Source organism: Phialemonium atrogriseum (assembly GCF_030411735.1).
Source record: "Phialemonium atrogriseum strain 8032-3 unplaced genomic scaffold QBC33scaffold_12, whole genome shotgun sequence".
NCBI lineage: Eukaryota > Fungi > Ascomycota > Sordariomycetes > Cephalothecales > Cephalothecaceae > Phialemonium > Phialemonium atrogriseum.
Genome location: NW_026848149.1, coordinates 476,550 through 504,271, shown reverse-complemented (window position 1 = coordinate 504,271; position 27,722 = coordinate 476,550). Strand labels below are relative to the sequence as shown.

General features: G+C 56.4%; 12 protein-coding genes across 12 annotated transcripts; 8 read left to right on the top strand and 4 right to left on the bottom strand.

The window, feature by feature from the left end:
- Positions 1-38: 38 nt before the first annotated feature.
- QBC33DRAFT_491751 (uncharacterized protein) lies at positions 39-2,958 on the top strand. The gene has a single exon (XM_060425479.1). It carries the CDS (start codon positions 241-243, stop codon positions 2,614-2,616), a length of 2,376 nt encoding a protein of 791 aa, XP_060283662.1. The 5' UTR covers positions 39-240; the 3' UTR covers positions 2,617-2,958.
- Positions 2,959-3,235: 277 nt separating this feature from the next.
- QBC33DRAFT_586775 (fungal-specific transcription factor) lies at positions 3,236-5,844 on the top strand (the record flags this gene model as incomplete). Its single annotated transcript, XM_060431492.1, has 5 exons — positions 3,236-3,300; positions 3,367-3,489; positions 3,544-3,815; positions 3,921-5,138; positions 5,207-5,844. 5 exons carry the CDS (start codon positions 3,236-3,238, stop codon positions 5,842-5,844), a joined length of 2,316 nt encoding a protein of 771 aa, XP_060283661.1.
- A 560-nt stretch (positions 5,845-6,404) lies between these two features.
- On the bottom strand, positions 6,405-6,884 carry QBC33DRAFT_558926 (uncharacterized protein; the record flags this gene model as incomplete). The annotated part of the gene is made up of 1 exon (XM_060429924.1): positions 6,405-6,884. The coding sequence occupies one exon, from the start codon at positions 6,882-6,884 to the stop codon at positions 6,405-6,407; it is 480 nt and encodes a 159-aa protein (XP_060283660.1).
- Positions 6,885-7,575: 691 nt separating this feature from the next.
- Positions 7,576-9,041, bottom strand: QBC33DRAFT_586773 (phosphotransferase enzyme family-domain-containing protein; the record flags this gene model as incomplete). Its single annotated transcript, XM_060431491.1, has 3 exons — positions 7,576-7,923; positions 7,954-8,479; positions 8,548-9,041. The coding sequence occupies 3 exons, from the start codon at positions 9,039-9,041 to the stop codon at positions 7,690-7,692; spliced, it is 1,254 nt and encodes a 417-aa protein (XP_060283659.1). The 3' UTR covers positions 7,576-7,689.
- A 1,131-nt stretch (positions 9,042-10,172) lies between these two features.
- Positions 10,173-10,391, top strand: QBC33DRAFT_538348 (uncharacterized protein). Its single transcript, XM_060427876.1, has one exon. The coding sequence runs from the start codon at positions 10,215-10,217 to the stop codon at positions 10,368-10,370; it is 156 nt and encodes a 51-aa protein (XP_060283658.1). The 5' UTR covers positions 10,173-10,214; the 3' UTR covers positions 10,371-10,391.
- Positions 10,392-11,852: 1,461 nt separating this feature from the next.
- QBC33DRAFT_611092 (major facilitator superfamily domain-containing protein) lies at positions 11,853-14,438 on the top strand. The gene is made up of 5 exons (XM_060432437.1): positions 11,853-12,537; positions 12,609-12,688; positions 12,766-12,991; positions 13,071-13,398; positions 13,533-14,438. Exons 1-5 carry the CDS (start codon positions 12,188-12,190, stop codon positions 14,136-14,138), a joined length of 1,590 nt encoding a protein of 529 aa, XP_060283657.1. The 5' UTR covers positions 11,853-12,187; the 3' UTR covers positions 14,139-14,438.
- QBC33DRAFT_538343 (uncharacterized protein) lies at positions 14,271-16,485 on the bottom strand. The gene is made up of 2 exons (XM_060427875.1): positions 15,779-16,485; positions 14,271-15,723 (listed from the first exon to the last, which is right to left on the bottom strand). Exons 1-2 carry the CDS (start codon positions 16,063-16,065, stop codon positions 14,544-14,546), a joined length of 1,467 nt encoding a protein of 488 aa, XP_060283656.1. The 5' UTR covers positions 16,066-16,485; the 3' UTR covers positions 14,271-14,543.
- A 224-nt stretch (positions 16,486-16,709) lies between these two features.
- Positions 16,710-18,066, top strand: QBC33DRAFT_538342 (uncharacterized protein). Its single transcript, XM_060427874.1, has one exon. The coding sequence runs from the start codon at positions 16,946-16,948 to the stop codon at positions 17,753-17,755; it is 810 nt and encodes a 269-aa protein (XP_060283655.1). The 5' UTR covers positions 16,710-16,945; the 3' UTR covers positions 17,756-18,066.
- Positions 18,067-18,170: 104 nt separating this feature from the next.
- Positions 18,171-20,408, top strand: QBC33DRAFT_569772 (heterokaryon incompatibility protein-domain-containing protein; the record flags this gene model as incomplete). The annotated part of the gene is made up of 4 exons (XM_060430544.1): positions 18,171-18,402; positions 18,507-19,030; positions 19,094-19,748; positions 19,817-20,408. The coding sequence occupies 4 exons, from the start codon at positions 18,171-18,173 to the stop codon at positions 20,308-20,310; spliced, it is 1,905 nt and encodes a 634-aa protein (XP_060283654.1). The 3' UTR covers positions 20,311-20,408.
- A 1,033-nt stretch (positions 20,409-21,441) lies between these two features.
- On the top strand, positions 21,442-23,336 carry QBC33DRAFT_538339 (endoglucanase D). The gene is made up of 5 exons (XM_060427873.1): positions 21,442-21,548; positions 21,612-21,962; positions 22,017-22,038; positions 22,103-22,898; positions 22,958-23,336. The coding sequence occupies exons 1-5, from the start codon at positions 21,503-21,505 to the stop codon at positions 23,114-23,116; spliced, it is 1,374 nt and encodes a 457-aa protein (XP_060283653.1). The 5' UTR covers positions 21,442-21,502; the 3' UTR covers positions 23,117-23,336.
- Positions 23,218-24,711, bottom strand: QBC33DRAFT_538338 (uncharacterized protein). Its single transcript, XM_060427872.1, has 2 exons — positions 24,294-24,711; positions 23,218-24,222 (listed from the first exon to the last, which is right to left on the bottom strand). Exons 1-2 carry the CDS (start codon positions 24,672-24,674, stop codon positions 23,641-23,643), a joined length of 963 nt encoding a protein of 320 aa, XP_060283652.1. The 5' UTR covers positions 24,675-24,711; the 3' UTR covers positions 23,218-23,640.
- Positions 24,712-25,532: 821 nt separating this feature from the next.
- Positions 25,533-26,892, top strand: QBC33DRAFT_68820 (uncharacterized protein). Its single transcript, XM_060432994.1, has 2 exons — positions 25,533-25,988; positions 26,116-26,892. The coding sequence occupies exons 1-2, from the start codon at positions 25,738-25,740 to the stop codon at positions 26,468-26,470; spliced, it is 606 nt and encodes a 201-aa protein (XP_060283651.1). The 5' UTR covers positions 25,533-25,737; the 3' UTR covers positions 26,471-26,892.
- Positions 26,893-27,722: the final 830 nt, after the last annotated feature.

Genomic DNA, 27,722 nt, shown 5'->3' with positions numbered 1-27,722 from the left:
TGACTCACTGCCCGAACCTTTTGCAGTTTGTGGCTGCGCCGCCAGCTGAACCACTCCTGCAAGTGCTTCCTCGAAAGTAAAAGGCGGTCTGTTTGCCATGGTTTCCCTTTCCTTAAGTACTCGCCTCAAGCCTGGCATCTATTGAGCTGTACAGTACATCATACAAGACGTACAGCGGCACGTCGTCCTTCATTTGCAAGTCTAGTAATTTGGGACTACTGCACCATACCCGAGCGTTCAATGATGGAGGTGCACACCGCCGTAGGCGAGGATCCCTGGTTCCTTAAGTCCAAATCCCCCGCCTTCTGGCCGGCCAACGAGGCCCTGACTCTGCCGGAAGGCGAGTTCCAGTCCTACCTGGCGCGCTTGAAGGAACCCAAGGAGGGATGCGATACCGGCGAACTGGGCGGTGACGGGGATGACACTGAGACGTTCACCCTCGTCAGTGCTGCAGAAAAATCCACTACGGCTGACATCCGAGAGGCCTTGGCCGAGATGGATGTCAACGCCTCGAAGCCCGACAGGGAAGAGGTAGTGGACAACGACCACCCGTTCATGAAGGGGTTGCTGTCCTACGAACAAAACGCCAGTGTCCCTCCGAACATGGAGAACAAGATGCTCACCCAGAATGGTGACGTTACCTTTCGATCCACCAACGACGCCCTGGTCGACCTGTTTGCCGAGCTGGAGGACGTTGTCTCCGGCCCTCGTCTGTTTGAGCTCCTCAATGCCGCCTGGCAGAGCGACCCCCTCGCCACGCTGAAGATCATATTCAACGCCCGTTCAATCCATCTCGGCAAGGCCTCCCGGCCCGCCTTTTATCGGTCCGCCGGCTGGCTGGCCCAGTACCATCCTCTGACTCTAGCCGCCAACCTCAGATGGCTCAGCCGCCCAGTCATCGAGACGAAGGCAGAGAGTAAGGGGGATGAGGGCGGTAACGACGGGACGGTGCTCGTCGAACCCGAGAAGGACGAGCACGACATCGCCCGCTTTGACGTCAAGCACGGCGTCGCCCACGGCTACTGGAAGGACCTCCTGAACCTCCTCGCCCTCTCGGCCAACGGGAAACTCGACGTCCTCGCCAACGCCACCGACATCCTCAACGTCGAGCGCGTGCGCAAGGGCCGCCACCTAGACGAGAGGGCCGCGAAGGAGAGGCGGGGCCGGCTCCGGCACAACCGGCACGCCGCCGCCCTCGCCGCCTGGGAGGAGCGCCCCGTGCACCGCGCGCTCCACCTGACCGTGGCCCGCCTCTTCGCCGAGCAGCTGCGGGCGGACCTTGCGCTCCTGCGCGGCGACGACGCGCGGGCGAGGGGGCGCATCTCCCTCTGCGCAAAGTGGGCGCCGTCGCTGGGCGGGTTCCACGACAAGCACACGTTCGTCGCGTCGTCCATCGCCGAGATCCTGCACCCGGAGGCGTCGCTCCCGGACCTCGAGCTGCCGAAGACGGGGGACGAGAGGGCCGATCGAGAGCTGTACCTCCGGTATGCCCGCGAGGCGTACCGCAAGGACGTGTCGGCGCTCAGGGCCTACCTGGAAGTCGTGGAGCGCGACATCACGGCCGAATCGTTCGCCAAGATCAAATACGAGCGCGTGCCCTCGGTCGCGATGAAGAACTACCAAGCCCTCTTCGCGAAGAAGGACATCGACCGCTTCGAGGCCTACCTCGAGAAAGTCGCCACAGGAGAAACCCACATCAGCGGCGCGACCCTCATGCCTAGCACGCTGGTCAGCAAGGCCGTGGCCCTGTCTACATCTAGGTCTGGCGGAGCCATGTCGGCCCGCCTGAAGGCCATCGGGGAGAAGGCGGTGGACGGGCAGTGGCGGTCGCTGGTGGAGCGCGTCCGCGCCAGCGGCTCGCTCGAGTCGTGCCTCGCCGTGTGCGACGTGTCGGGCAGCATGCAGCACCCGGTCTTCCGGGACGGCACGTGCCCGCAGGAGAGCGCCGTCGGCCTGTCGCTGCTCGTCGCCGAGGTGGCCGCGCCGCCTTTCGGGGGCGCCTTCGTCACCTTCAGCTCCAGGCCTACGGTCCAGCGCGTCAACCTTGCCCAATCGTTTGTGGAAAAGGTCAATGATATGCGCCGCGCCGACTGGGATATGAACACGGACTTTGTGGCCGTGTTCGAGGACCTGATTTTGCCCATGGCGGTCACGGAGGGCCTGACGCCGGAGCAGATGGTTAAGCGGGTGCTGGTGTTTAGCGATATGCAATTCGACAAGGCCGAGGTGGGAGTCGAGGGCAGGGGGTGGGCGTCGTCGTTTGAGCGCGTCAGCAAGGCTTACCGCAAGGCTGGGTACGAGATGCCGCAGCTCGTGTTCTGGAACCTGGCCGGTGGGAGCGGCGGGGAGGTGGCGCCGAAGCCGGTCACGGCGGACCAGCAGGGGACGGCGCTCGTGAGCGGATACTCGCAGGGGATGCTGAAGGTGTTTATGGATAAGGGGCTGGATGGGATCGCGGAGGAGACCGCGGAGGAGGGGGAGGGTGGTGATGATGAAGATGATGATGGCTTCGCTGTCGTGGGCTTTTCGAATAAGAGGCAGAAGCTGGACCCTATCACGTTGGTTAGGAAAGCGATCGGGCATAAGGCGTATGATATGCTGAAGGTGGTGGACTGAGAGGCTCGCGCTAGGAGCTGAGCTGCTGTTTGTGTTTGATACCCCGAGACTCAGAAACGCAGGTGCCTTTGCCTCATTTAGTTAGGTATTTGACTGAGGTTACAAAAGCGTTTGACTACAACCCAATCGGTGCCCGGTGCGAGCGGTGTCGAGCTCCACGAGGAGTTCGCGCCCGATGATGCGATATCGTCGCTCATATGGCTGGCTCTTCCCCTGCATTGTTTGTCTGTCATTTTTATTTAATTTATTTCTTCGTTTCCCTATTTTGGTTGGACCAAATCGTCTCCCGCGTCTGCCTTGCCGCCTTGTTATTTGAGGTGTGGTCGACGGGCATGATGGCCGAAGAAAGGGTGGCTTGGCTCTTGCTTCCCCAGTTCCCACAATTTAGGTACTTTACGTGTAGCGTAGCTCAGCGGGGTCGGACGGCGATAATGCATGCCTAGCGTCTTCAGCTGCAGGCCTCAGACCTGCGGCTGACGCTGGCGAGATCACCTCAACCTTGAGGGCGGGTTTATTTATTCCACGGATTTCGCCACGTTGAACATTAGATGGTCTAGACTTCAGAATCGATCGCCCAAGCGCCTTGGTCGTTGTTGAGATTGATTAGGAGTGCAAAATCATGGCTGCTTCGATGACGCCGTCTTCGTCTTCGACATCGGTGAATGCTTCGCTGAGACCCATTGCGTGAGACTCCCACCCCCCACCCCCCGGCTGTCCACGTGGCGCCCCTGCTTATCTCGGATCCGCTAGGTGTCTGCGCTGCCGCTCTCGCCGGGCTTCCTGTTCGAAAGATCGGCCCAAGTGCACGAGATGTCGAGCCCGTGGCTGGGAGTGCATCTACGAGGAGACAAGGAAGATCATCGTGAATGAGTCGTATGTACCCCTCATTTGGCATGATTCGAGCAGATTCCTCTGACGCGAACACAGTTACCTGAGGCTGCTCGAGGAGAAGGCCAAAGCTTACGAGGGGCGACAAGGTACGCCGTTGTTATTGTCATTTCGGTTGAGACCGGGGACATTGCAATTTAACCATGTCGCAACAGACACATTCTCTCGGAAAGGAAGCACCGAGAAGCCCCCCGAGCCCCTCCCTCGGCGGAAAGATTCCTCGGGAGACAGCCTGGATGAAGACGAATTTGAAGATGGGCACCCTCTTCTTGAACCGTTTAACAGATTAAGCGTGGATAGACTGTCAACCAGTATGCACCCCTTCCCCGAGCATGGCTCGGCCTCGCATAGTGTGTCGGCCTTCTGCCGGCCTTCATCGGCCAGCTGCTAACGTGTGCAATCCCCGATGCGACAAGGCTTCAAGGGCCCGGCTGCTGCGGACAACTTTCTACGCATATTGAGAAACATTTCCGGCTTGTGCGATGACGACGGCCGCCTTGACCTCAACCCTAATTTCTACGAGCCTGGCGCGCTGCCTTCTCGGCGCGAGTATGTGTGGAGCTATACTCGTCTCCCTCCGATCGACATCTGCCGCCGTCTGTTCGCCGCCCAGTACTCGTACCTCGGCACCATCTTTGCCTTTGCTGACCCTCCAACGTTCGATCGGCTGCTGATGGAAGCCCACTGCGGCACGCCGAATCTCGCAGACAAAGATGCCTGTCTTAACTACGCCAAGGTGCTCGTTATCTTGGCCTTTGGCCAGCTGTACTCGGTCAACCAGTGGATCGACTTCAAGGGCCCCCCCGGCTTCGAGTACTTTACCCACGCCCTCCAGCTCCTCCCCGACGCCCACGAGGAGGGCTCCATCAACTGCGTCGAGACCCTGGCGCTCATCGGCTACTTCATGCAGAACATGAATCGCCGCGATGCCGCGTTCCTGTACATCGGCATGGCCATGCGCATGGCAATATCGCTTGGCTTGCACCAGGAAGTCAGCTCGTCCCAGACTTTCGACTTTGGCTTCCCACAGCTAGACGAGGCCACCCGTGAGCACCGTCGCCGCGTCTGGTGGAGCGTCTACAGCCTGGACCGCATCGTCTCCGTCAAGTCCGGGAACCCCATCACCATCCAGGATGAAGACATCGGGGTCAGCCTCCCGTCTCGGCTCCCCGGCGAGCCCGAGTACTGCCCGGCCGTGGTGCTGCGGCACTATACCGAGCTGTCCCGCATCCTCGGCGAGGTGACGACGTCCATCTACCGCAAGACGGGAGCGGGCGAGCCAAAGTCCGGCAGGCGGCTCATGGCGTCGGTGCAGAGCATCATCCTCTCGCTGTCCAACTGGAATCGCGACCTGCCGGACGAGCTCCGGTTCGTCCCGGCGAGGCTCAGCATCAGCCGCGAGAGCGTGAGCACCTTCTCGCACTACTACCAGTGCATCAACATGACGGCGCGCCCGCTCCTGTTCCACGTCGTAGGCAAGCGCCTGAAGGGGATACGCGACGATCCCACGGTGAAGGAGCGCGACTGGACCGAAGGCCTGTCGCAGACGACGGTGCGGGTCATCGAGATGTGCGTCAGCGCAGCGCAAGACACCATCAACATGATGACCATTGCGAGGCAGCGGGACCTCGTTGGTGAGTGCCCCCATACCAACTAGCAGCTCGGAGAGGATGGCGTCCACCTTGCTAACCACCACACACAGCAACATACGGCTACATGGACGGCGAGCATGTCTTCTCCGCCGCCATCGTCCTCGTCATGGTCTGCGTCGCCCTGCCCACCAACCCCGCCAACACGGCCGCCATGAACGCCGGCCTCGACCTTCTCCGCGCCATGGCCGAGCGCGGCAACAGCCACATCGCCGCCCGCTACGAGCTCCTCGCCCACCTCCGCGCCGCAGCCACGAATAACACCGCCGGGATGGACGGCCGCCCGCCCAATCAGCCCCCCATGCCGCCGTTGTTCCCCGCCGACAACAGCAATAACACCGGCGACGCCTTCCTGCCCCCGTTGCCGGATACCCTCGGGCAGGCAATGTTCCCGCCGGCCTCGGTCTCGACCGGTCTGGCGGCGGCGATCGGGGGGCCGGTGCCGCCGTCGCTCACGCTGTCGATCGCGGACCCGGGCGCGCTGCAGGGGGTGTTTTACAACAACAACAACAACGGCGACGAGGACGCCGCAGCCGCCGCCGCCGCCGGGAGTGCTGGGGAGGGGGAGGGGGCGGACTTGGGCCTGTGGGAGGAGGGGTTCGCGGACCCGGCCGTGATGGATGCGGGCTCGGACCTGACGCAGTGGACGAGGGCGGCGCAGATGGTTGTCGATCATGGGATGGGGTTGTGAGCTTTTTTCTTGTCCCTCTCCCCGTGTCTGTTTTTCTGTCGTTTTTGCTCCGGTATTTCTCCCGCGGTGTTGGTGCTTTCTACGCGGTACCTGCGAACGATGATATGATGATGGTTATGATAATGGCTTGATGGAATTGGTGTCTCGGTACTTTCAGAGTGTTTATTCTTTCCTTAGACCCTTGAATGCCTACTTTTCACCTTGGTTCTTCTTGCCTTGCGCTGAACAGCCTGACTGGCGATATCTAGTGCCACTAGAACCACCCCGGGCGGCGGCCTCGCTCCACTTGCCGCTCCGCGATTCCCTCCGGGTTTCGCCTCCGTTCGTACTTGTCATGATTGGTCGCCCGTTCTCAATGCCCCCAAGATTCTGTAAATCCAATGACGATTCCATTACTTCCTCCAACTCCGCGCATTGTCTTTTAATCATGGAAAGCCACATCACTCCATAGAGTGAGATGTGCGGATCAACCAGTTCCGACACCCCCTTCGATGCAACCAGATCACACGCGCCAGAGCCCTCCAACAAGCCCTCCCCCGCCGTTCTAATATTCCACATCTCTAAGGATACGGTGGTTCAAACTCCTTCGAGTCCCCCCAGCGCGTCTGCATCCACTCTCTAAAAGCCTCATACGATCGGTATTCCTCGGGGATCCAGGGCAGCCACTCGTTGTCCCAAGCGCCGTTGAAGAGGTCAATCGGGTTGAGGGGACGTTCCCGGTCTGTGCGCAGGGGACCGACCGAGTTTGGCAGGCCGAGGACGTGGGCATGGCTGGGGTCAATGAGAGTAACTTGTAATAGGTCCTTGCTAATCATGATATTGCGCGGCGCAAGGTTATGTTGGAACACCCCATAGAGCGTAAGCCAGGTGTATTTCTCCATGGCTTTGCCAAGAATCTCCACTCTAAGGCTGGATTCAAAGTTCTTGACGCAGCCCTTGGTTATCAGGGACTCCATAGTCGTGCCAGGGACTTGGTCGATGAGAATCATTCGCACTTCGCGCATCCTGGGTGGCAAGTCTGGTTGGACAGCTGGAGGCATTTCGAAAGTCCAAGAGCCATGGTACTTGGAAAGGTACTTGCCGTCAATTCCAGCCCTTTAAACTTGCTCATATGCAGCAGCCTCACGACTGTAATGAAGGTCAGCCAAAAAGGCGACATCATCTGGGCGCCAGGTGTAATAGAGAGGGTCGAAGATCTTGGCCACAAAATATCTCTGCGGCTTGTCCCTGAATTGGCAACACACGATTTGTGGTCCCCGGCCATCCCCTGTGGCAATCTCGTTCAAGATCTCGAGGGCATGCTTTGATGCGTCTAGATGGGGGTTTGTTACTGGCGGGGGTGTTTGGAGGCAGTATTGGGTGACTGTAAAGTTGCGGAGCTGGTCTGGAGGGATCATCTCATGGCGAAGAGGGCGTTGATAGGACCGGCCGAAAGGCGCAGGTGGAATGTGACGTCGAATCTGTAACTCCTTCCCATTCCGGTAAGGGAGCTCCGGCTTCAATGGATCATAAGGAGGTTTCCAGTCAGCCCCGTTGGACATTGTGGGTTAATCGAATCGAGGCTTTGCTGGGACAGTGACGATGTATTAAATGAAGATAAGTAATGGAAAGTGGTAATAACCTGGAAGCGGGGACAGTGACAGATGGGGGAAGTCGGTTGGCGGGGTTACGGACGTGACCACATGGTCCTTGCCAGGTTTCCAAGTTCCAACTTCTAATATTAACTGGAACACGGGGGAAGACTGTCTATTCAGGCTGCACATTGTTGCTGCCTTTCTCAGATATGACCATAGGCGAGAGCTCTTGCAGAGGGTTCTACCTACGACTATCCATAATATGACTCGTCTAGAGCGATGCGTTATCTATTCTTTCCTCTAAACCCTGCAAGTTTTTCACCCCTAAGTCTATGTCATCGAGCCAATTCCGAATTCTGCGTATCAAGAAGGAGTCATCACAGCTAGCGACGGCAAGATCAAAATCCCTCTGCCGCTGACTTGACTCGAAGATCTCAACCCATGTAGGTTGCAACCTTCGCATCTCTTCCAGGAATAGTCGACGAAGCTGTGTTAGCTCATAATTCTCCAAATGCTCTCAAAAGAGCTCAGCAACCTTCCCATTCTCGTCATGGTGATATCTGCTTTTGATTGGCCTCTCATCGAGTGGTTTCCCCTGCAGAATTGAGGGGAACTGGCAAGCGATCCAGAGCGGCAGAGCTGAGATGCACTCCCAGTCAACCACGCCGGTCAGCATTCCGTCTTCGTTGACAAGGATGTTATGGCGAGATAAATCGTCATGCAAGATCATTGTTGGCTCCGGCTCCGGACTTTTAGTGGGAAAGAACTCGTCCAAGCGACTTCTAAGCCGTGAAATGATGTCCATGGTATGCTCGAGTTCTTCAAGGTTATCCTCTTCTTCCTCTTCCTCGTCCTCCGTTTCCTCCTCTGGCATTCCTTCTGTCTTAGCACCTTCATGGCTGGCGTCCCGTTTGTCCTCTTGGAAGCGACTCAAGCGTTTGCGACAGTCATTTTGCGCGAGTGTTAGCCTAGCCGATAGCCAGTCTTTGCTGGACTCAAAGGGGCCGCGAGGAATATCTTGATGAATGTGATCATCCCAGATAAACGCTGCCGAGACGATTCTCTGGGCGCGGGCTAAGGTAGACCCTGGCACTGTTGAATCTGGAAAGAGATTCCCAATGCCACGCACCTGTGTCCGAAAATATCGGAGCAGAACAAGGCGAGCTGGCGGACAATTTCTTCCTTGGCCGGAAAGCTGATATCCCACCATCGCTCGGCCAGCGGCTTGCCAGGCATTTTTGTCATGGCAATCCACTCAAATCCGATGGCGCTGGCTCGGTCTGCTTGGTACGCTAGGACTTCGGGAACTGGTAGGCTTGCGTTCTCGCGGACCCATTTCAGAGTCGCCACCTCGCTTAGAGTCTTCCAGATTGGGTCGGCTGGCAGCGTCACTCGGGCCACGACCTCCTTTCCGGTAGATTTGATGGTGTAGAGCTTGTTGAATGCACCCTGTGCAAGGAACTCGATATCGCAGGGGGCAGGAAGCTCGAGTGCGGACTGAACAGTCTGCTTGATAGCTTCCTCGTCCAGATTGACCGCCCAGCGAGGCTTGGAACCCCAGAGGTTCCGCACCCACTCTAGGCCATTGAAGTCGGATGGTTGCGTATTTCTAACCAATGCCATGGTGGTCAGACAGACGGTTGTTGGGAAGAGCAAGTATCAGCTCTCCGCACCCAGAATGTGAAGGGCTCGAGGCAGAGAAATGCAGAGGCGATTCCAGGAAGTTCTAATTCGACATGTGAGAGAGAAATTCAGGGACACCAATTCTCCAAAACCATTTCGATAGAGTCTGTATCACTGGAGATAAGTGCACCAGGATCTGGAGATGCCACCTGCTAGAAATCCTGCCGGCCTGGCAATAACTGTGATGCACAGACCCCAGTCGTGAGAAGCAAACTGCCCAGGCCCGCGCAGCAAGGCTCGTTTCATTGGCCACACTCCCTAAAAATAGGTGTTGCCTCCAACACTCCATGCTTGTGTTCATTACTACCTAGGGAGGTAGCCAATTATTATTCCCTTCTTGCATATTTGGGGCCTGGTACACACTCCGAACATGCATCTCGGGCGCTTGGATGCAAGGAAAGGAGATCTGACTCCAAGCCGTCAGCACAGGTTTCTATTTTAATGACTTGGCTGCGAACCCACCTAAGGTGTTCTATGGCTCTTAAGGACTACCTCAGCTACCTACTGAGTACGCGCGCCACTCATTATATGCCCAGATACATGAAACTGAGCCACTTCAACAAGCATTTCCATTGGGAAGCGCCTACCTGTGAGGGTCACGTCTTGCGATTTTGAACCCCCCTCCTCCCCGGGCACAACTGGTCTTGGTCATTGTCAGTCGGCTGGTCCAGCCACATACTCTGATGGCATCCAGTTGAAACACGTAGACCCGGGTAGAAGTGTTAATATCGTGTCTATAAATATGACCCGTCCGCTACACTTGCCAGCCGATCCATGACCTAATTACATACCTCCCGATTGCCAAGAAGCATAGCCAAGTGTCCACTGGTAGTTTGGAAGTCTTCGAAACTTCCTCTCCCCACGCCAAACTACACCATTGCGTCTCGAAACAATGGGCAAGGCTTCTGCTGCAATCATCGACTTCATCGAGAGCATCCCTGATGAAAAATTGACCGGATTCTCGGATACAAACCCGTCGTATACCGTCTATGATACCACAGACTTTCGTCTCGATGTTCAAAACGTAAGTGAAAGTCAGAGCCGCAGAGTATCCTACACATTGAAGCACCACTGTAACCGAAAGTTGTACAAGAGACGGCTGGCGATCCAGCAATGTACAATCTTCAAGTTCAAGTCAACAAGCAAACGAGAATGAAACGGAAATCGAAGAATAGGGGTATCGCAGTAGCAAAGGCTCTTGTTCCCACCGACGAATCGTGGGATGCTGCAACTGTCCGGAAGAGATTGCTCGACGGCAGGCTCGTGTAGTACTATGTCGGAAGTCTGTTTCGGTTGATGGATTTTCCGCTTGATATCTCAGTTTGGATACCCACCAGCACTGCAGGCCCGAGTCGTGCTGTGCAGTGACAGAGCCGAGGCATCTGCTGAGTTAGGTCAGGGCGTCCTGGGCTCCATCGTTGTGTCAGGTAGCCGCCGGATCATTGTGCGCTGGTCTTGGGTTTTGCTTTCTCCCGCCCCCCCCTTCTTTCCTCCCAAGTACTCTGCCTAGGTAGCGCTATTGGTATCGTTTGATTGTTCGCCCGACATGCTCGCCCTTCGTACCTAACAGCCCTTCTTGCGGCGGATAGCTGGAGTCGGACGCGCGCGGCCTGCCGAATCATTTGCGCGCTCGTTCGGCGCGGGCTTGCCCTGCCTGTCGGTAGTTGGCTGTCGCTGTTCAGTAGCTCAGAGTCGAGACTGACAATGCGAGTGGAGGGCTCGGGAAACTGTACCAGGGATATGGTACTGGTATATTCTGGGGCCATAGCCTGAAAATGTAGCCAGTACATCATGTACTAGTGCATTCCGGGGGGTGGTGCATTATATATCAGCCCAAGTTCCAGGCCAGTACGTACTGGGTACGCGATTCACAGCTTCGAACTTATGCTATCCCGTGACAGGAAGAGGCTTATGTAGTCCAGACCTGGTGTTGACGTAGACATGGATGATGTTGTCTGTTTGTGGTGGGTCGAAGGGCCCGAGGAAGTCCAGAACTTGGGATCGACATCTACATACTTGCCAGAGATATCATCGGCACTTTCAAATGCCTTTGTGAAATCGGGTCACCAAGATCTATCTCATTGGCGACAAGCGAGGGCACTCCCTGCGCCGCTCTCCTGCGCCTCACTCTGTCGACTGTGCGACATGGCCTAGCGAGATGCGGCTGCCCCAATCGGAACCGAAATGACGGAATGGGCTGAGATATCATACTATATAATTCGGCAGATTCGGCAGACCAAGTCTTCCTGCCGTTTGGTTTGGCTTGGGGGCCAAAGGCAGCCAAGCAAATTGCCGTTATTGCAATTTAGATCCCGCTAGCCCCGGCAGTAATTCGACGTGGATGGACCTTGTAGTTGTATATGCTTTGCATAGATACGTATGATGAGACTGAGAGGAGGAAGGGGCACAGCCGGAGTGTCCTATCCGTTCGTTCTCGAACTGATTCCTCGATGACGGCGTAAGATTGCTTGTATCAAAATATTGGACATCTACCGACGGTCATTTCCGTTCGCCTCTCTAGTATCTCCGAAGCCCCCAACTGTTTGCCAACAAACCAATCACGAGCCTAGACTTAACGGCTACGACCATGGTAATCCACACATTGGAGTCGAGATATATCCACTTAAAAATAAGGCTCCCCGCAAATGAAACTGCGGGGAGGGGGCCTGAGGGGGGGTACCCCAAGTTCGGCAATTGCAATGGCAAGCTGACAATGCTTCTAGTCAGCTTTCTGGTCTGAGAGTCTGAGAGGTCTGAGAGCCGACTGGTTGGGGTGCTGGGCATTGCGGGACGGCTTCCTCAAGACAAGCTTTTTACTTTGCCCGGAGCATTTCCGCCCTCTATTAACCCACACTTTCATTCACCTTCATCCTCGGTTTCCAATGTCCCGCGCGTAACCTTGTGGAGTGAATTGTTTATCAGGGATTGACTAGCACCCCTGTGGTCCTTGATAAGGACGATCAACCTTGTTGAGAGAGAAAAAATATCTGCACCCAAGCATCCCACCTCCAACACGCGATCGCGATCCTAACCTGTCACATTTTGACTTGGATATTTCCGTGATTGAAAACAGCTCGGCATCGAAAATGGCGAACATCGACGCGGCGGATGGCTCCCAGGCTGGAGACAGCAACACCGAGAAGCAGATCGAGAAGCAGAACGAGACCCAGGTCGAGGTCCCCACGAAGGCCAGCCGTCTGCACGAGTACCGTGAGGATGAGGGGTACATCATCGACAGCGAGGTGGCCGGCTCAGGCGCGAAGCTCGCCAAAGATGGTCGGACGGTGCTGATCCCCGAGCCGAGCGACGACCCCAACGACCCGCTCAACTGGTCGTGGAAGCAGAAGCACATCATTCTGCTGATCATCGCCTTCGCGTCGTTTCTGCCCGACTATGGCAGTGCCACCGGCGCTGTCACGCTGATTCCCCAGGCTGCGTGCGTAGCCGTGATCCCTTTGGCATGCTTTCTAGGCTGGTATGGAACCTGTCACTGATCGGATTTCACAGGCAATGGAACATGACGCCGGACGAGGTCAATCATTCCCAAGTCGGGAATGTCTTCATGCTCGGTGCCGGGGGCATCTTCGGTATGTGCTTCACCTTTTTTCGCGATGTTGTGGCCGAGTGATCACGTAAAAAGGCTAACCCAGGTGTCTCTGCACAGTCGTCATGGCCAGCGCCTACTTTGGGCGCCTTCCCGTCGTATTCTGGTTCCTCATTATGAATCTCGCCACGGCGGCATGGTGCGCCGGCGCGACCAGCTTCAAGTCCTTCATGACGGCTCGGATTCTCAACGGGTTTTTCTCGACCGTCTCCCAATCCGGCGGGCTCATGTTCATCCAGGACCTGTTCTTCTTCCACGAGCGGGCGAGAAAGATCAATATTTGGGCGTAAGATTCCACCCGGCCCCCCACGCAAAAAAAAACCTTACTAGTTGTGTGACTCACTCACTGACGGCGGTGGTTGCAGGTCCTTCATCATCATGAGCCCCTATCTCGGACCCCTTCTCGGCGCCTTCATGACTGAAACGAAGCCGTGGCCAACGCCGTTCTGGGTGTTCACTGCCCTGTCGGCATTGGCGCTGATCCTCACGGTGCTCTTCGTCCAGGAGACCTACTACGACCGAAGCATCCCCGCCTCCGAGCAGCCGCCCAAGGGCAGTCGCGTCGCGAGGTTGACTGGAGTTGCGCAGTGGAGGTCCAGACATCTCAGGAACTCGCTCGGCCAGGCGGTTTGGCGTGTCGTCAGCGTGATCTTGAAGCCGACCGTTTTCCTGGCTAACCTGTACTACATGTTGGTACGTGAGAGGGCCTCCACCCTTCCCCACCTTCCTCACCCTTCCCCCACCTTAGCCACCCCCCTTCCCCACCCTCCCCCAGGATCCACCTCATCGCCCAGAAACTGACCTCGATAACCCGCCAACTTAATCAGACCTTCGCCTGGGCCGTGGGCATCAACACGACGCTGGCCATCTTCCTCACGCCACTGTACGGCTTCGGGCTCAAGCAGGTCGGCTTCTTCTACTTCACGCCCATTGTGGCGGTCCTCCTGGGCGAGATCACGGGCCACTGGCTGCACGACCTCCTTGCGCGGCAGTACATCCGGTCGCACGGCGGGCGGTTCGAGCCCGAGGTGCGCCTGCGGGCGCTCTTCGTGGCGCTGCCGTTCACGGTGGCGGGCCTGGTGCTGGTGGGCCAGGCCCTGGAGAACGCGTGGCACTTCATGGCGACCAGCGTCAGCTGGGGCCTGTACGTGTTCGGCACCATGATCATGACCGTGGGCCTCAGCAGCTACTGCCTCGACAGCTACCCCGAGGCCTCGGGCGAGGCCTCGGCCTGGCTCAACTTCTCGCGCACCCTCGGCGGCTTCATCGTCAGCTACTTCCAGGTCACCTGGGCCGACGCCCAGGGCACGCGCCTCAGCTTCGGCATCCAGGGCGCCATCTGCGCCGGCGGGTTTGTCTTCATATTGGTGCTGCTCAAGTGGGGCAAGGCTCTCAGGGTCTGGGCTGGTCCGCTCAACTTTTCTACGTCTTAGGCGCGTCCTGCTGTGCTTGGTCCGGCTCGAGATGCTCCCCCGTTATGGAGCGAAGGACATGTTCCCTGGCTTTTAGCTGCTGACTCTGCGGTAGCTCTCCGGATGGCCTGTAAAATAGCAATAATGATAATAGCCACGGTTAGCACACGGGAAGAGATGCCCAGAGCAAGCTGTCAACGGTCGGGAAGGAAAAGGTCTGGGGTGAACTCCTTCAAATGCAGGTATTCGGTATTTCAACACGGCGAGACTTGGAAGACTTGATGCTTCTCGGCAGACTAAAGCTAAGGCAGAATACCCTGAAAAGATAATGAAAGGTTCAGTTCCCCTCTTCGTATTTATAAGCTCCATTACATTGCGCCCCCCCTCGGCAAAAACTTCGACGCACAACCAGTATCAGGGGGGGGCCTAAATCATCGGCACCTGAGTCAACGCCGTTATGAGGCAGAGCACCAAATTCCGACCGGTGGTGATGGGCGCAGCCAGACAAGTCGCTGCGTCGGGCGTGAGATAGACGCCAATTGAGGCCTGGCAAGCGGGGAGGTCGGCGAGGATGGTGGCCGGGTCGGTGACATCGGCCAGGTCCAGGCAGGCGGCGGGCAGCGTGGTGAGGCACGTGTCCGCGACCTGCGTGTTGAGGCAGGTCAGGATCTGGTCGCCGCTGAACCCCACGATGTTGGTGGCGCAGGTGACGAAAGCGCCGATCGGCGCAATCCCGTCCGCGGTCAGGTCCGTGATGCAGTTCACCGAGACCGTGCCGAGGTCCAAGATGTCGCCGAGGGGGATGCCCGCGAACGCTTGGCACGACGCCGGCAGCGTCAGGCAGTCGAAGATGGCCCCGGTGATGTCCGCCGGGCAGGCGGCGAGCTCGGTGTCGATGGGTGCGAGGTTCAGGCTGGCGGCGACGCAGGCTAGGGCGCCGGGGCCCGAGGTTGGACCGACGATGTTCAGGCAGTCGGTGACGGTGACGGTGGCGAATGGGATGATTGAGTCGAGGCATGCGTCCAATTCCGATGCGACTGGGAGGAGGATGGTGTTGAGGACTAGGCACGCCTCCGGCAGGACTTGGATGCAGATGCCTTCGACGGCTTCGAGGAGACAAGTTTCGACCTCAGCCCCCGACAGCAGACCCGGGACAAGGCAGGCTGCGAGTGCAGGAATGGCGTCAAACGTGCCCAAGGCGGTTCCGCACGCCGTAAGGTCAGCCGCGAGGGGGGTTGGGGGGAGGGTCAGGCAGGCTGCGGGAAGTTGCGTTCCGCATACTAGAGGCAGCGTGTCCAGAGGAATGCAGGAGGGGGTGCTTGACGCTGTCGTGGTGCTGGATACCACGGTGGTGGTTACCGGTAACTCGGTGCTGGATGACACCACACTGGATGGTCCGACAGCGGTTGTGCTTCCACCTTCGGAGGTAGACACAGCTCCCGTGGAAGTAGCAGCGCTGGCTCCAGTTACAATTGAACTGCCACCCTCAGAGGTCGTGGCACCCGATGTGGCGGCGGTGAACGAGCTTTCAATGCTCGACAGTGTAGACACGACGATAGTGCTGGAACCACTGGTGGAGCAAAGTCGATAGTCGGAAACTACAGTGCTGTGGAGAGTTAGGTCACGACACATAATCAGACTTCGAACGATGGGATGCCTACCTGCTAACCGAGACGGTTGTCGAGGTGCGGAGAGCGATGACCTCAGTCACAAGGTGCGTCGGCGCGTCGGTGACGGGAATAGTCAAGCCGTCGTTGATGACAATGTCGGTGTTGGCGGGAATGAAGGCATCGATGAGGACCGGGGTTGCAAAGACTTGCGTGACAGTCTGCGTCACGTAAATGTTGACGCCGGTAGTGCAACAGTAGATCGAAGTCTGGCCCAAGGCCGAGCTAATGAGCGTCGCGGTGAGGCCGAGGCCAACACCAACCAAGTTGGAAGTGCGCATGGCGTAAGGAGCGACAGTACGGTTGGTGTATAATTCAGTTAATGAGCGAATGGAAGTAGTTGGTGTTGTTCAACGAGTGTGGTGATCGAGTTGGTCTGCAGCTGCGAGTGAAGAGTAGCAGGTATATAACTGCCACGATCCAAGGGGAGGATCAGGAGATGGGTTTCCCCGCAAGCTGTGGTGGCTTGCCCAGACTTTGAGTTGGAATGAGAGAGAGTCCATTCTGTCTTCAACAACACGGCTCGTAAGGCGCGACTCCTCTGCTGTCAGCCTACGATATTCAACGCGTCTCGGCCGTTCTGGTCGCGCTCATTAGAAGATCGCCGTAAGGGGCAAAAAGGGGCGTCGCTTGTGCACGTCCAGAGCGGACTTTCTGCTCCGCTACAATGGAATGTCTCAGTCCTTGGAGTTGAATGTAGAGCCGCGTAGCGATTGTTGTGACACCGCGTAGAGAGAACGCGACTAGCCTCCCCAGGGAGGATTTTAAACTTCACCTTAAAGCTGAGCAAGGCATCCGTTAGCTGGCCGAGCCGGGTTCCGCGCGTCTTCTTATTGGCCATTTGGGGGGTTAGATTCCAAACCAAGTCACGTCTCAGATCGTACCTAAATTCTTACTGGCAGATCTTGAGATTCCAGCCTGGGAATGTGAACGGCTTTTTAGCTATTCCTCTTCTCCAACAATTGCCCGACATGGAGTTGGGGTAAGGTGATCGCCCGCCCTCCTGCGTTCGTGGATATAGATATATATATATTAGGTATCTGGGGAGGGAACTAGTTTGGCGACTGTACTAAACTACCTGCTTCGTACACTTGTCAATCTTGACATCCTCCACACTCGTTAATAGTTCAACTTGCAATCTTCGTTCGTTACCTGCCCACCATGTCGCTCTTTTCAATTCTGATGCTGCCACTCGCAGTTGGGCTTGCCGGCGCCCAAGCCGTCCTCCCCCGCCAGGCACCCGGCGGTTGTACCTCATCCGTCACTCTCCCTGGCACGGTGGTCTACGTGTATGAGCCCCTCTCCACCTGGGTCCCCGGCGCAGCAACAACCACCAACCCAGGGCCCATCTCCGAGACCACGACCGTCTACGAGACCGTCTATTCCACCTTCTGCCCCGCCTGCACCCACGGCCTCGGCCCCAGCACCTACACCCTCACCCAAGTCTGCCCCGGCGGCCCCGGCTCCCCCTGCCGGCCCCGTGGCGACAACTGCCCCCCGGGCTTCCACGTGGTCGTCTCCGTCTGCCACCACTGCGGCGACGAGCCCCTCACCGCAACGCTCACCCTCCCGCTCCCGGAGAAGACGGCCACCTACGAGGCAGCCTACCCGTACTTCTGCCCCACGGGCCTCGAGACGAAGACCTACACCGTCGCCCAGGTGTGCCGCGACGACGACCCCTGCGACCACCCCGGCGACGGCCGCCTGCCGCCGGGCTTCACCGAGAGCGTGGGCGTGTGCGCCACGTGCGGCCCGAATCCCATCACCGCCACCCTGACCGTCCCCGCCGGCGGCGTGCCGACTGGGGGCGCCGCCGTAACTGTTACGAAGCCGCTTGGCCCCGCTACCGAGACTGGCGCGGGGGATCACCCGGTGTATGTTGCGGGCGCTGTTGGTTCGCCTGCGTGGGGGTTCCCGGCCTTGGTACTGGTGCTTGCCGTCCCGGTTGTCCTGTTTCGGTTCGGGCTTTAGTTGGGGTTGGGGTGCTGGGTGGTAGTTAGTTATCGACGGTGGTATTGGGGACAGGTACTAGGTATTAAATATATGAGAGTGTGGCTGTGAGTATTACAGGTTAAAATGCTCCCAGGATCATGCCCTTGATCATTTCCATCTTTGTGAGTAGACTGGTACTGCTGCCGCTTTAACCTGTGCAGTGGGTGCGTGGATGATATTTCAACGATTGGTTCGTCTTGACTCGTTTTATCTTGGCTCAATTCATCTCGTCTTGGTTCGTGATTATGTTGAGAACGATTACCTTGTTCCGTGCCTATCCACCTTTTTTGCTCACTTTGGTTACCTACCGTTAGTTACCTAGGTAATTACCTAGGTACTGTACTGTACCCTCATGCTTACTCCTAGGCAGTTAGTTGAATCACTTCCACTCAACATGTCATCCGCGCAGAACGGCAAATTTGTTTACTTTCACAGACTGCAAGGCGACAACATTCGGCTGCTCTCATTGCTCCCCGGCACGTTCAAGGACGACATCCAATTGGAACTCTGGGAAACCCCGCTTCCCAAGAACCATGAGACGGCCGAGGCTCAAGTAGCCTACAAGCTAGAGGACATCCGCGAGACTCTACCGCCCGGATGGCTTGTCGAGGTCAACCTGGAGGGGGGTTTGTTTTATGCGAGAAATAAGCCTGAAGAAGAGATTGCGGAAACGACCTACCACATCCCGTTCCGACTTTCCGACTTTCCGACTTTGTCTCCGCGCCGACAGAGCAGCCACTAAAACGTCAGATCCCCCCGTTTGAGGCTCTTTCCTACGTCTGGGGAACCAATAGCGATGGCGGACTCGCTCACGTCACCGAGCGTGCCGTCACAGAATGCACCGCTCTCTCGTCCAGCGCCGGTACTCTCTGCATCGGCAAGAATCTTGCGGAAGCACTACGACACTTGCGACAAACCAACAGTGCAAGAACCCTCTGGATCGACGCCGTATGCATCGACCAGTCGTCCACAGAAGAGAGGAGCGACCAGGTCACGAGGATGGGCTCCATCTACAAGTCGGCCACCAGGGTCGTTGTCTGGCTTGGACCACCGGGTCCCGATGCCAGCTGGCACATAATCAACAGGTTCACGTCTAACGGGGGAGATGTCGAGGTATCCAAGGACGGCATTCTGTATTCGCACCCGAACAACACGCGGTGGATGCAAGGATTGATGGCGAACCACATGATGCGGATGGACGCGTCGGAGCGCGGGGGGCTGGAATCCTTCGTCTTTTGCGAGTGGTTCAGCAGGGTTTGGACACTGCAGGCACCTTCCGGGACATGATCGAGACGATCCGGGCTAGGCAATGCGCAGACCCGAGAGACAAGCTCTACGGGGGTCAAAGGGCTCATGCACCCGAGAATAGCAGAACACATCACCGTCGACTACGCCAAGCCCTGGCAAGAGGTGTACCGAAACGTCTTCCTAGCACACGCTGGCTTGACGAGATCCTTCTCGCTATGGCACGGCTGCAGTGCTGCCACGAATCTGGCAGGCTTTGCCTTCTGGGTGCCGGACTGGTCGACCAGTCTGGGATCCGACACGTACTTCATCGGAAATGACGCGCGGGCGAGCCACTTCACCATCGGCCATTTTACCTACGAGCCGCCAGACAGGTTGACGGTGGCGGCTGTCCATGTCGGAACAGTCGTCGATGGATCGGTGGAAGAGGTCAGAAACGAGCGGGATTTGCGGCGAATTACCGAACAGACACTGTCTTTCAGAGATCGTTTGCGTGCTCTTCCCGAAGTCCTGTGCCTGGGAAGCTCCCGAACCGAGTTTAGGGCCCATGTCGAAGCCATGCGCCGTTTTCTGCAGGTTTCCGCCATGGACGACCTCCATCCTAACGAGAGGGCTTTGCTCAGGGGGCTTCTTCAATCGCAGCAGGATCGGGCGCTTGCCACACTCACCATGTCGCCGGGAAATTTATTTGCTTCTGTTAGAGGTGACAAGACTGCAATTCAAGGAGGTAAGTAAACACACACACCCCTTAAAACTTGGTGAATACAAATCCTAATTTCTCTGCAAGGGATGCAGCGTATGTCGTACTTGGCTGCCCTGTCCCGCTGTTACTGCGCCCAATGGGAAATAATGCCTTTCAAATGGTCGGAGATTGCTACGTGGAGAGTTATATGAACGGCGAGGCCGCTGTTCAACGGCTGCCCGCCCCATGGTCAGCGGCTGAAAGCGACGAAGGCGCCTTCGCCCAAATCCCACGCTACAAAAACAGCGAGACTGGTGAACTGTCGACCGACGACCCTCGACTGGATAGCTTGCTTGACGACTGGGAAGTGGCCGGCGCCGTGTTCGACGATGGTGCTTCGGCCATATACCAGCGTCTCCGACACCAGCCACAAATTGTCAAGGGGGTGCGCGACAGAAGAATTCAAGAAACGACCGAGCGGGGAAAGCGTTTGTTCAAGCAGTACCGCAACAGAGTCACCGGAGAGGAAGTTCTACGAGATCCCCGTTTGACTATCAACAGCCTTGAGCGACGGGGTGTCAACGTACAGCATATCACGCTGGTCTAGTACACTTATGGGCTCCATATAAACAATGTAAAGTTGCCATGTATAACGGGCTCAGGCCCGAATAGAACGATCTGGCGCATAGCCTGCAGCCACTTACAATACCAAAGAACCTAGGTAGCTACGGACGTTCACCAACGGCAACGTTATGGCTACCTTACCTTTTCAGACGACTGCCTCTGTGCTTGCCTTGCTTAGCGCTGGTTTTTTTGGAAAGTAACATTCATTGTTTTGCCCATTCCCTCAACGGGGATGTTGTAACTTTGACATTGGAAGTCCAGCTGCATCCCCAAAAGAGTATTTCAGTCACAACCATTGGTGGCAGTCCACAAATCCCATTTCCATATTGGCAACCTGGATATAATTGGAAATGTTTCTCGATGCTCGGAAACCTGCCCTATTGGCCCATTGACGAGACCGGAACCGCCAGATGCGTCAGCTTCATTTGGTCCAAGCAGCAGGAACTCCGTTTCCCGTTTGGGGAACCGGAGTAACAGTACCACCCTATTTACGCCTCCCAGGAAAATGAAAAGAGAGAAATCCCGGCTACAGTATCATTGCCCTACGTATACAATGCAGGGGGTCTTTACCCGCTTCCCGGTAATTATGAATGGACAATTTAAAGAGCGGGATGTTCGCTGCCCCACGATAAAATGTCTTGGGGTTCCCGCTCCTTGTACGACCAAACAACACTGAAAATGGTGTACATTCAACCGCAGCCCGCCCTGGAAATTCTCTGGGGAGGTCTTGTTAGTCTGTTGATACTGTAAGTCGTTCCTCAATTGACCGAGCCGCTTTGTGAGACCCAGCACCCTCACACCGCCACCAACCAGTTCGCCATCCCTTTCGACGGCGTCTCCCACGGCAGGAAAGTGCTCCAAAACATGGACACCGGTCAACGCGACCGACTATGTGAACCAGATGAATCCCGGGTGGAATCTCGGAAACACTCTCGACGCGATCCCCAACGAGGGTTCTTGGAACAACGCTCCCGTTGTTGGCGAGACATTTGATGTTGTCAAGAAGGCCGGCTTCAAGTCGGTGCGGATTCCAGGTGCGGCTGATTCGTATCTCCGAAACTATGGCCTCAGTCTGACACTGAGCCCAAGTCACCTATGCCGATCATTATATCAGTGGTTCTCCCGACTGGACCATTGATCCCGCCTGGCTCCAGCGAGTGTCTGATGTTATCGACATGGCCACATCGAGGGGGTTTTATGTCATGACGAATATCCACCACGGTAAGCGGCACTAAGACATAGAAGAGATCTGGAGGCACCACGAGTCTCGCTAACCTGGACGAGACTCTTGGGAGTGGGCGGATGTCAGCCAACCGGGAGCCAACTGGACCATGATCGAGGAGAAGCTGCGCGCCTCCTGGGTGCAGATCGGCAAGAAGCTTGCCTGGAAGTCCGAGCTGGTGTCCTTCGAGCCCATCAATGAGGCTCCCGCTTCCACTGCTGAACACGGCGCCGAGATCAACAAGATCAACCAACTCTTCCTCGATGCCCTTGCTGAATCCGGCGGCTTTAATTCGCAACGCTTGGTCACGCTGGTCAGCGGCAACATGGATCCCATAAAGACGAGTGAATGGTTCGTCCCGCCGAAGAACATCTCCAATCCGTGGGCGCTGCAGTTCCATTACTACAACCCCTGTAAGACCTTCCAGAGCCCGACCGCGCAACAGTTGATGCTGACAGAGTGGATAGATGATTTCATCTTCAGCGCCTGGTGAGTGAAAATAATTCAAATGCTAACAACAGCGGAGTTTGCTCTCTGTTCTGACACCCAACAGGGGTAAAACGACATGGGGATCCGACAGCGACAAGGCCGCGCTAACCGACGAGTTCGCCATCGTGCGAAACAACTTCACCGACGTGCCCCTCATCATTGGCGAATGGGACGCAAGCCCGACCAACACGGAAACCGGGGCTCGGTATCGGTACTTTGACTACTTCATCCGCCAAGCCAGCGCCATCGGGGCCGCCACCATGGTCTGGGACAACGGCGACGACCACCTGGACCGAAATACCGGCCTGTGGCGAGACCCGGTGGCCATCGACATCCTGATGAATGCCGCAAAGGGGGTCCCAAATTCCCTGCCCGACGGAACGACCAACCTCGACGCGACGACCCAGCAGAGCTCGGCCTACATCTATCACAGGTTCGGGGACGACGTGACCGACCAAGCTCTCCCGTTTCTCCTGAACGGCAACACCCTAGAGTCCATCAAAGTGTCGGGGGGCTCAACCGCGCGCCCGTCAACAGATTACTCCATCGACGGTTCGACAGTGACCTTCAAGGCAGCCTTCCTCTCGACGCTGATATCGCCCACCGCCGAGCCGGGAAGCAAAGCCAACCTGACGCTGAACTTCTCCGCCGGCGCGGACCTGAACGTCGAGGTTGTGCAATGGGACACGCCCGTCCTGGCCACGACGTCCTCGAAGGCGGTCGCGGGCGCCGACCTGCACATCCCGATCGACTACAAGGGCCTGAAGACGGTCGCCGCGGTCAAGGTCCTCCGGATCGACGGCACCATCCCCTTCGACGACTGGACGGTGTGGCTCGGGCCGTTGCAGCAGGGGCGAGCGGTAAGTTGAGCCAAGAAAAATCCTGGGTTTGAAAAGGGGGAAACTAACCCGTGTCATAGACGTATGGTAAGCAGTATAGCTGGGATGGTAAGAGCGTGGTTATCACGGCCGATGCTGTTAATGACGTCATTACATCGGGGCTGACGACGGGTTATATGTTTGAGTTCTACCCGAGGATAGTCCCGCTGAACGCCGTCAACTACACTCTCGAGGCTTGAGGCAAGTGGCTGACCAGACTGCTGGGATGGCGGCTGATCGGAGGGCCGCGAGTTGTATGGATTCGCTTCGTCGAGCAGCAGTTTTGGGAATTTTATGATGACTGCATTGTATATATTTAGTTTGCCCAAAACAAGTTGTGTATCTCTTGTCATAACTGTTCTGAATATAGTTAAATTGAATTGAGGAAATTCCACCAAGTAGTTAACACTAAGAATTAGCACGGCTGGTTGTCCTATATTATATTAGCCTTTTCTTCAACATTTAAATGTCGGCTATCGAGAATAGGTTGTCTAAGCTTAGGAAATGCAAGACCAAGGCTGGGTGACAGCAGTGAACGACCGTGTCCAACTCTCCGTCGACACTATACCGTGCAGAGAAAAAAGGGGAAGCTAAGAAGCGGGAAGTGTCAAATATTGGCCCAAAAATCACGACAGGCTCTAATTAGCACCGCAATTTTTAATACTGTACCATGAAATTAGTTCAGTTCGAGGCAGCGTTTGATATGACACCTTATGACGACGTGTTAGAAAGGCCTGTCTCTTTGCCGTGGATCCGTGTCGTTCTTTATCCTCCGCCAACGAGTCTTATACCGGCCCTTCTTCATTGGCTCAATGCGCCTCTCCTTCTCCCTGACAACCTCGTTCCACAATCTCCTAAAATCGACGTTGACATTGAACTCGCCCAAATCCCTGGTCTGTAGCTCCACATTCTGAGCCTTCATAAACTCGATCCCCTTTGGCTGCAAGTCGTCGAAATCGATGTTTTCTTCTCCCCACGCCTCATCCAAGTTCATGCCGTCAATGAAGTCGGCCAGGTTGCTGCCGTTCTGCAACACCAGCAGAGACCGGCCAAACTGCGGCATCTGCGGGTAGGGGATGCCTTTCCTGCTGAGCTCGCAGTACTCGGGTCGGGGATCGATGAAGCACCGCGAGGACGGAGTGAGGATGAAGAAGAACCCGGCACCCTTCAGCTTGAAAATGGGGTTCAGGTGACGGAAGGACTTCATCAGTGGCGGAGGTGGCTTGGCAGGTTCGTAGTCATCGTTCTCCTTGAAAATCCGCTCGGCATCTCCAAGCTGGTGGGCCGGGACGCAAATATCCCACTCCTAATAGAATATCAGTCAGTGCCTAGCAACTACACAAGTGAGGGCACGGGGATCAATAACGGCGGGCCCACCCATGTAACTCGTCCGGCCCCATAGTAGCGCAGCGCATTTACGTCGACGACGCAGGCTGGGATGTCGGCGGCGTTGAGTAGCCTGATGACCTCCCTTACATCATCTACTCCAATGCTGGCACGACCTTCGAAGATTCTCAGGCCTGGTAGCACATCCTCGGCCTTGGGGACAGGAACGGAGCCTTGTTGCTTGCTCACGTCTGTGTCGTCTGTGTTCGCATCTGCCTGTCTGTCCGTGGGTGCGTCCCGCTCCACGCAATCATTCGTTTCTGTGACTGTTTCTGTGGCTGCACTCGGGTTGATATCGCTTGCGGTGGCAGAGCTGTCCATGATTCCTGGTGTAGCCCGGCGTACTGAGTTGGACGCAACCACAAGCGTCATACAGAGCACAGTTGTGAGAAATGGTGGGGTAAAGCAGGACGCTATGATTGATTATAAGGTTGGGCGGGGCGGTAGGCGGTATGGAGGCGCTCGTAAAATAGACCAAAAATAAGTCCCAATACTCCATTTGGCCAATCGGGGCCGATAAACCCTCCGTGAAAGTGGGCACTTATACGCCACATCTGACAGTCTGGTAGCCTGTTCTGTTAGGCGCCCTGAGGGTCGCTAATTTTCCAGGGGGTTTCTAGCCCGTTACAGGCCCCGCTCCACATCTTCCCGTTGGCCGCTCCGTCCTCGTCGTGCGACTAGATCCGGGCGCGACCGGTATCTTGTCGACGCCGTCTGTCTGTTGATAGCGGCCATGGCAAGGGACCACCCCCCCCGCCCCCCCCCCGGCCCCCCTCCTCGGATAACTTCCTCGAGTTTCTGAGGCCCGCTTGGCGGTCGGTGTCGAGAACAGGTCCTTCTCCCCATGTCGGACGAGAACGGTACAAACAAACGTGTGTCATGAGACGTTATTGCCGCTGGGGTGCATACAGTGGTCAACAACCAGCCTAAGACAAGGCCATTTTTTGGAAAGGAATACTTCGTTTTACTTTGGTAATAGAGGTGAGGGAGGCCCGGGGAGCCCCCGGCCGCGGCTCTGGTCGTGAGCCGCCGAGCCCTATAAATACACCCCGAGACAGGACGACGGGCTTGCCGCGCTTCTACCAGCCGGCGGCAAAAGAATGCGGCCCCTCATAACCAATTACCCGCATTTCGAGAGGACCGGGCCACGCCCAACGTCGCCGCTTTCGACCTGTTTCGATGCATAAGCATGTAATACTTGCGCAACCTTGTTGTATTGGAGAAAGGGCTGAATCTGGGTTGCAAAGCTGCCGAACAGGTATAAAGAACCATGATTATCTCCTTCGGCTGACAGTAGACACCGTGGTATCCACATGTTCCGCTGAACTACACAATCCCTTCTTCTCCGCCCGATATGGCATATCTTCTCTAGAAGCTTGACTCCAATTCGATTTCCCCTTCTACCTTTTTCTTTTCTTTCGCACTTCTATTCAACATGCCTACATACACGGAAGATGACCTCGATGGTCTCGAGGAGGCTGCTGAGAACGCAAGCCCAGATCAACAGTCGATAGGCCTGGAATTTGTGGCCGGGGTTCTTGAAGGGAACTCCATTACCTACGGTGTCATGGGAGGAATGAACTTCTATCTGCCTGGTTCGGGCCGCGCGACCGGAGATGTTGACATTGCCGTGGACAATCCGCCCCGGATGGGTGACCTGCTGACTGTCTTTGACAACCAAGAGAGGTTAGTACCGAAGGGTTCTCCGAGCTATATAATTCATTCTCTCCTCACTGTATTGCCTCTTACCTACTATCTAAGGCCATGTCGTCTCATGAAAAGACTGCCTTTCGCTAAATAGAGTTGTCAACAGGGTTTTCAGGCCGGCCAACAGGATGCAGTGGGTTTCTGGCGTCGCTAGGATCTTCGTCAGTGTCCAAAGTCAGCTCGTACAGCTCGATCTCAAGCCCAAGGGAGCTGAGGGCCATCTCATCCCCAGTAATATTGCGGGATCCGTCGACAGGATGAGCTTCAGAACTACCCAGGGTCCCTTCGACTGCTACCTGTTGGCAATCGGGCCACTCGTGGCAGCCAAAATCGCCATGCCCCGCACCCCCTCTCCCCCGGCCAGCCAGGCACCCGGGCTCGGCCCTGGAGGCAACGGCCGAGGAAGCAGCGGCGGGGCCGTCTACGGCGGCTACCAGGGGCGGTGTCCAGTCAAGCACTAGGGGACGAGGGGGCGGTGCCGGTTACGGCAATGGTGGCCAGGGCTCTTCTTCCTCAACGTCTTCCAGGCACAAGGCCTTGGCATCATCCTCCAGTGCCGGTCAATCCTCTTCCAGCCGTGCACCGCAGGACGGTGACAAGTCCAAGGACGGGTATTGGAAGTACAGCACCAAGCACAAAGACTGGTACCACAAGCACAGCAACGGGGAGTATTCGTGGACATCTAAGAAATAGTTGTCCAGGCAGGTTATCACGTTAGTAGGAGGTTTAAGGGGCAACTCGAAGAGAACTTGGGTAATGTAACGGCTTTGTACTCCTGCCTTCTTGTCTTGAGATTTGAAATTGGCGTTTAATTGGTTGGTATTACTTAGTTTACATGATCAAACTCGACATCTGGACAAAACATGAACTAGATTTTGTTCTACTTGTGGTATTAAGGCGCCCTTTCTTAGTCCCTGACTCAGACGCGGTGTTGAAGTTTGAAGCCCAGTCGACAAGGTTGAAGGGGGATAAAAGAGAGAATGGAAGAGAACGGGAGAGACAGAGAGAGGGGGAGAGCGGGAAACGTACGTCGGCTCACTCTCCCAAGGGGACTTGCTGTACAGGCTCAAGCTCTGGATACTCTGGCACTTTCCAGCCGCCCTTATTCTCAGATGAGAACATCACCAAGAGACCAGGAACGCAAAGGAAGCAGAGCAGTTGGAAGAAGCAGTGGAGAATAGCAATTCTCCACGCCGTCTCGGAGATGCCAACCGTAGCATAGCTAGGTTAATCTTCTAGATCTCGTTGATGAACAGTCGCAGCGTCTTGTCGCAGTTGGCAAGGCTTCGGCAGATTCTCGGTGCTCTGCTGGATCTCGCCGGGCAGTTTGGGTCCAACACTGTGGGCTTGACACTTCTCCCTGAAATCATTGGTGTCTCTCATCGCGGCGTCCATTAGTCACACCGACTGCATAATGGCTAGCGACCCACGATGGCAGCTAGGAGTTTCTGACCGTCACTCAGAGACACACATGTAATTTGAAGCGATCCAGCCGATGTCGGTAATTCAAGCTCTCCGGGAGGGCAGGTTCAATTCCGGTGATGCCTCGATCATGCATCGTCACTGGCTAAGCCTGCCTTAAGGCTCAGCCTCCCAAGAAACGGGTTGGCAGCCTGAGTAATGCACACAGCAAGTATGAGATTCTGATGAGTTGAGACACTTGAAGGTAACTGGACGGACAGTTTCTGCCAAGAACATATCTGCCACCCCCTT